Source organism: Hippichthys cyanospilos, chromosome 21 (genome assembly GCF_059441005.1).
Source record: "Hippichthys cyanospilos isolate Australia breed blue-spotted pipefish chromosome 21, RoL_Hcya_1.0, whole genome shotgun sequence".
Lineage (NCBI taxonomy): Eukaryota > Metazoa > Chordata > Actinopteri > Syngnathiformes > Syngnathidae > Hippichthys > Hippichthys cyanospilos.
The window spans coordinates 11,393,823-11,400,000 of record NC_142389.1 but is presented as its reverse complement, the minus strand read 5'-3'; the positions used below and the strand labels follow the sequence as shown (position 1 = coordinate 11,400,000).

Genomic DNA, 6,178 nt, shown 5'->3' with positions numbered 1-6,178 from the left:
CATGATAGATGTAAAATTAAAATTAAGGAAATTCCTTTTTTTTTTGGACATTAAAAAAAAAAAAATCAATTGAAAAAAAATACTAGGGAGCTGAAATTTACAGCAATATGTAAAATTTCAAAATTCAACCATACCAAAATTTCGATGTGATTGCAGCTGGATATGCGAGATTTTGTTTACAAAAATAATCATCGTCCAAATTTTGGACCATAAAACCATTATAATTTCATGTTTGCGCTGCATTTTAATAGGATTTATTATATTGATTTTCCTGCGATATTTGCAACATTCCATTGAGCAGCGGTCAAACTATATCAGAAAACAGAAAATTCTTTTTTGACTTGTGACTTTGTTGACCTGCCTCAAAACAGTAGGTAGCAGTAGAAACCAGTTAATGGCTATGCTAGAAAGACAGACCATACCGTTTTTCAATTTTTTGTTGGTTTAATAAATTTAACCAACATATGTAATGATAGAACTGATGCCACTGAACAATTTGAATGATGAAGGGAAAAAAAATGATAAATCAAAACTTATTATGCCTTTAAAAGCATTTACAAAATTAGGGGAAAATGCAATGTGTATATATTGCAAAGTGTGAGCACAAGGGTTAAACACAGTTCACGTAAGCCCTCTCTGAATGAGCGTTTTTAGCTACGAAATGATTTTTTTACATCCAATGTTCCAGCAAATGGATATTTACCTGTAGTTTTGTCTTTAAGAGCAGTTTTGCACATCTCTATTCGGGCAGAGTGAAAAGGAACATAACGGTCCTGTGGAGACGCCACCAGCACCACATTCTTGAAAAACTGGAGCCCTGACAGAAATAAAACAAAACAGATGACAGAGAACGCAATGTGCGTGTGTGTGTGTGTGTGTGTGTGTGTGTGTGTGTGCGTGCATGCGTGTGTTTGGGGGTGTCTTTTGTGTGTCAGGGAGCAAAAGAGTGATTTTACTGTAAATGGCCAGGCACAATCCCTAAACGCAATGACAGGCGAGACACAAAAAAACAGTCTTTTTCGTTTTGGCTTGTCAGTGAGTGCTTTTAAAAGCATGCTCTGGTATGTTTTCAGTGATGGGGTGTCAGACTTGTGACACTCTGCTGCTTGTATTTGTGTGTGCATGTGTATGTGCGCACTATTTTTTTTTTGTTTTACACAATGTGGGGATCAAATCCCGGATTTGATTTTCCTTTCATTGTGGTGACCTCAGACTTTGGGGTTTTGTGTGTGTATGTGTGTGTGCGCGCACTTTGGTTGTTGACACAAATTGAGGATTAATTTCACTGTCTTGTGGGGACCTGTTGGATTTGTGGGGGCCATTTTGGGATTGATTTTTAATGTGATTTTGTGCGTGTGTGTCTGTGTGTATGCATGCATGCCCTTGGTTTTTATTTTACTCTCTTTTTCAGGACGTCAAGGAATTGTGGTGATCATTTAGGTGGAACCCACAAGTTCAGATCTCAGGAAATGCATTATGTCAATGACATGTATCCACTATGATAGAAAAGCCCCCTTGTGTGTGGGTGTGTATGTGTGTGCTTGACAAGTAGCATTTCCATGATTATCGTCATCCAAGCCCTTTTGAAAAAACAACCATGTTTTTGCACTCACGCAGCGGGGAAGCATTTCACACTCACAAACATGACGCAAAATAGGCTTATTGAATATTTCAACTTTTTTTAATGTTGGTAAAATGGCATTCTGGCGGTTTTCCTACCCGGTTTCTGACTGAGGAGATAAAGGAAGGTTTTCCGTGGATCCGTATGGTCTCTGAAGGTAAGCTGCAGCAAAGATCCTGATTTCTTCAGCTTCTGCATTAACCACAGACCTTTGTGCATACAAATGCATGATTTTTATAAAAATGCCTCAAAACTGAGAGGTACAGGTATTATTCTTGAACTAGATAAATGTTGTGGAGCACAGAATTTGTGTGGTGTAATTGCAATAAAATAAGAATTTTCTTTTCATTTTATTTTTAGTTTCAGGGACTTTTATACCCTTTTTTGTTTTTTTAGACTAAGCTGTTACCCATATAAATGCTGTAAAAAAATAAATAACAGTTGTTGAAAGTTGATTTCTATGGCTTTTTCTTTTGTTAATGTTAAAAAGGGTACAGGTTTGGGTATATTTATACAATTTTTACAGATAATAATCTAAAAGTCAAATGATTACATTCAATTACTTAATCTAAAAATATTTTGTAATTAATAATGATTAATCATATCTTCAACAACTATTTTTGAATAAACATTTAAGAGATAATTAGTTTAGTATGTAAAATCATCAAAACAATATTTTGTTTCAAAGACAGTTGGAAGAACTTTCTTAGATCCTTCCATATTATTTTCCACAAAATACAACAGTTGAACATAACTACCAAATACAGTATGGGCAAGATTCCGAATTTGAAGAATCTAAATTTTAAAAATGTGTTTAATTTAAGAAAAACAAAACAAAAACGAAAACTATGTATTTTTCTTAATGTTCATATCTGAATTTCAAATGCTGGGGGAAAAAAAAAGAATTGGGGCAGTGATTCTCATATGAAGGTGAGTCAAGGCACTTCAGGGAGCAATCTAATTAACTACTTTTTAACAATGTTATTATCGCAACCTAGAGCAAATTTAAATCCCACATCTGCCTGCATATAGTTGGACGTTGGTGACAGATGCATTACAGCTGTCTTTTCAAATTAAGAGCAAATTAATTAGAACATAAAACAACTGTTATTATTCTATATAGGTCATTTATAACATATTTATCAGTTAACACTTAATATTTGATGAGCAGCACACACACAGACAAAAAAACGCTTTGACGGGCTCACCTGTGCTGACTAGCGCGCTGTTGTTGTACAGCGTGCCCAAGTGCGGGCCGGACAATGAGAGGAAGGTGTGCAACCTGGGCAGATAGCAGCGGAAGCGAGGTCTCGTCAGCACCGAGCGGATGATGACGTTCCCCAGAGAGTGGCCGATGAAGCTTGAGACAAACGTGAGAAAAACAATATGTTCTTATAGACCGCTTGCAGTTAGGAAGCATCTAATTAAAGCAACTTCATTAACTTGTTAAATGTTTGAGTGTCCTCGAAGACAATTTAATGACGCTCGTATAGAGGACATAGTGTGAGAATTAATTGCAGTGGATGCAACTAAGCCTACACACCTAGTTTAATTACTCCAGCTCAAATCCCTCATCGCCTCGACGACTTTTTCCCTCATCCGTCGACACGACTATGCAAAAATGAATCGATTTTTTTTTTTTTTGTCTCCCCGGAGAGTGCGCCTCACAAAAAGTTGAAAAGGAACTCTTCTCCTTGGCATTTTGAGGGCAATTAAGCGGGAAGATGAATAGCTTAATTTGATGGGAACGGGGCAACCCGTCGCGGCATTAAGGGTACAGTCAATCAAGTTGCAAACATTTTGCCTATGACTGAAAAGAACTTTTCATCCATTCTGAGTCACTTATCAATTTGGAGTTTTTCGGGGTCACGAAATTATCACGGGGAGGTTGACTGCGCAGTGGGAAATTTGCTGTCTTTGCTGCCCTCTACTGAAATTAATGGGGAGTACACTACCGTGTGACTTGTGATCCATCGTTAGCTTTATGTTTTAATACAAAGCTAAATTTATACACACACACGCACACACGCGCGCACGCACGCGCACACACACATTGTAGCAATATAAGGATTCCTTGTATTTATTTGTGTTTACTATAGTGTCCATTTTGTCTCAACAGAACAGCAACGTTAACTGCATCCCACACCAACACAGGAGACAACATTAGAAAGGCCAGTTTGTCCTCTATTGAGCACACTTGATAAATGATGGTAGCCGGACAGGGTCCACCAAAAAGCAATTGTCCCCTATAGTGGACAAAAGTCAATAAATTGGCTATCATGAAGATGAAGACATTGTTCATAGCTGAAGTGCAAGTTACCTAATAATGTGGCCTGTGGTATTTACATGCCCACTCACCTTATCCTCCCTATAGTGAGATTATACAACTGGATATGCTGAATAATCTCATCCAGCAATCTGTCCGTCATGGTGTCAAAATCAGCAAACGTGTCGGCCTGTGAAAAAAAAAAAAAATGCTAAAAAAAAAGTAATTAATTCTCACATTCAATGCCAGCTCAGTTAAAATGTACTTTTGGCTTATACAGCCATTAATGAGAGTGAATGAATTAATTCATTTTAAGTAATTCAATTCCAATTATATTATACAAGAATCCAGATATTCAATTGCAGGTACTTATTTATATAGCTTCTTTTTTTCTTCAAACATTTGGCTAAGGGAGTGGTTAAAATGCCTAGTATGAAATGAATTAAGTACTAAAGTAATTAATTACTTTAGGTACTAAAGTACACAAGATAATTGATGTATTTCCGCTATGAGACTATTTTAAAAAATACTTTAATATGTAATTACTTTAATAGTTAAACTAAAACATTACTTTAGTATTTATTTAACGAAAAATAATTGATTACCCTCGCGTTTTAGTCCCTGAATAATTATTTTAGTGCCTTTAATACTGAAAGTAATTAATTACTGTAGTACTTAATCACCTCTCGCCACTCACTATGTATGTAATATCAACAGCAGCCAGAGGCCAACAGTCAACGATTTATATTGCGGAATGGGTGGGAGGGGGGTGGGGGTTCTGGGGGGTGCTGGCTGCTCTAAAAACCACATCATCCTTCCCACTATGTATGTAATGTCAACAGCGGCCAGAGCCGGCGCCAAAAAAACAAAGCTCAAGCACAAATGTATGAACTGTTTAACTAAATCATCTCCAAAATATTATTTCGGGTGCAGCCCACGCGGCCCGGTACCAGTTGATTCAGTTAGGGACCACTGACCTAGAGTACTTTATTACACTACTAATTTATGACCAAAACAACCATTTTAGTACATTTAATGCCTAGAGAAATAACTTACTTATACTGTATACTTAATTAATCAAGGTAATTGATTACCTTAGTACAATCACTTTTGTACTTTTACTACAGACAGTAATGGATTACTTAAGTTCTTCCTAAGTATTTAAACAATTGATTACTGCAGCACTTAATTCATTAAGTACATAATTCTCAATTCATCAGCCATTTTAGACCCTCCATATATATATATATATATATATATATATATATATATATATATATATATATATATATATATATATATATATATATATATATATATTTATTTATTTATTTATTTATAAATGTATATATATTTATAAATTTATTTATAAATGTATATATATATATATATATATATATATATATATATATATATATATATATATATATATATATATATATATATATATATATATATATGTATAAATGGTTGATGAAATAAGAGTTATCTACTTAATTATTGAAGTGCTACCCGAAGTACTTTGGGTTGAATGCCTGGATTCTTAAAAAACGTAAAAAGATGGCTTTGGGATTGAATGGGTTAATGTGTTTTTGCTACCTGGTTTCTTTCAGACATGAGGAAATCCAGCCTGGATCCTGGCAGGCCTAATTCGATGAATGTCTTCACCAGGCGAAGGTCTGCGCTGTTTCCTGGAAGCAAAGATCGAATTAGAACATGCAATGTCAAAATCAGGTCTTTTGACAAGCAGAAATGAAGAGGACTCACCATCTAGCCCGTGCACGCACACTACCAGGTGTATGCCGTCGTCAAACTCCTCGTCGTCTTCCTCGGGGGGGAAGTAGGGCAGGTCAGATGCAAGTAGAGGGAGGTCGCTGTAAAGGGCGCCCTGGAAACTCATCCCTTTAAACAGCTCCTCTTTGGCTTTGAAGAAACTGTATGTGAGCATAGGAGCAAGTCAATCAAATATATGACAACGGGAAACTGTCCATTAAACTACAAGTGCATTGATTCAACACTCAAGGCTGAGTACACTGAGTATCACTGTGTGGTTTCGTGCTATACGTGTAAAAATAATTCTTTCCAATTCCACAATTATCTACTCTGTCATCATCATCATCATCCTCAAACTACCACAAAGTTTATGATAAACAAATAATCAAACAGCTATATATTAGTGGCAACTGGCAGAATGTTAGACACAATTGTTGATCAGCCGTGGGAAACTCCGGTCCTGGGGAGACGCTATCCTACATATATTCGATGTGTCCTTTCTATAAAACACCTGATTT

At 36.0% G+C, this 6,178-nt stretch overlaps 1 protein-coding gene across 1 annotated transcript in view; it reads right to left on the bottom strand.

Annotated features, from left to right (window-relative positions):
- Positions 1-6,178, bottom strand: part of fam135b (family with sequence similarity 135 member B) — a 36,776-nt gene that overhangs the window by 1,430 nt on the left and 29,168 nt on the right. Inside the window, exons 14-19 of the mRNA XM_088405549.1 lie at positions 5,655-5,821; positions 5,487-5,578; positions 3,980-4,077; positions 2,830-2,981; positions 1,720-1,830; positions 704-817 (exon numbers count right to left, since the gene is read on the bottom strand). Of these exons, the coding sequence (XP_088261675.1) occupies positions 704-817; positions 1,720-1,830; positions 2,830-2,981; positions 3,980-4,077; positions 5,487-5,578; positions 5,655-5,821 (734 nt within the window). The remainder of the gene's footprint in view (positions 1-703; positions 818-1,719; positions 1,831-2,829; positions 2,982-3,979; positions 4,078-5,486; positions 5,579-5,654; positions 5,822-6,178) is intronic.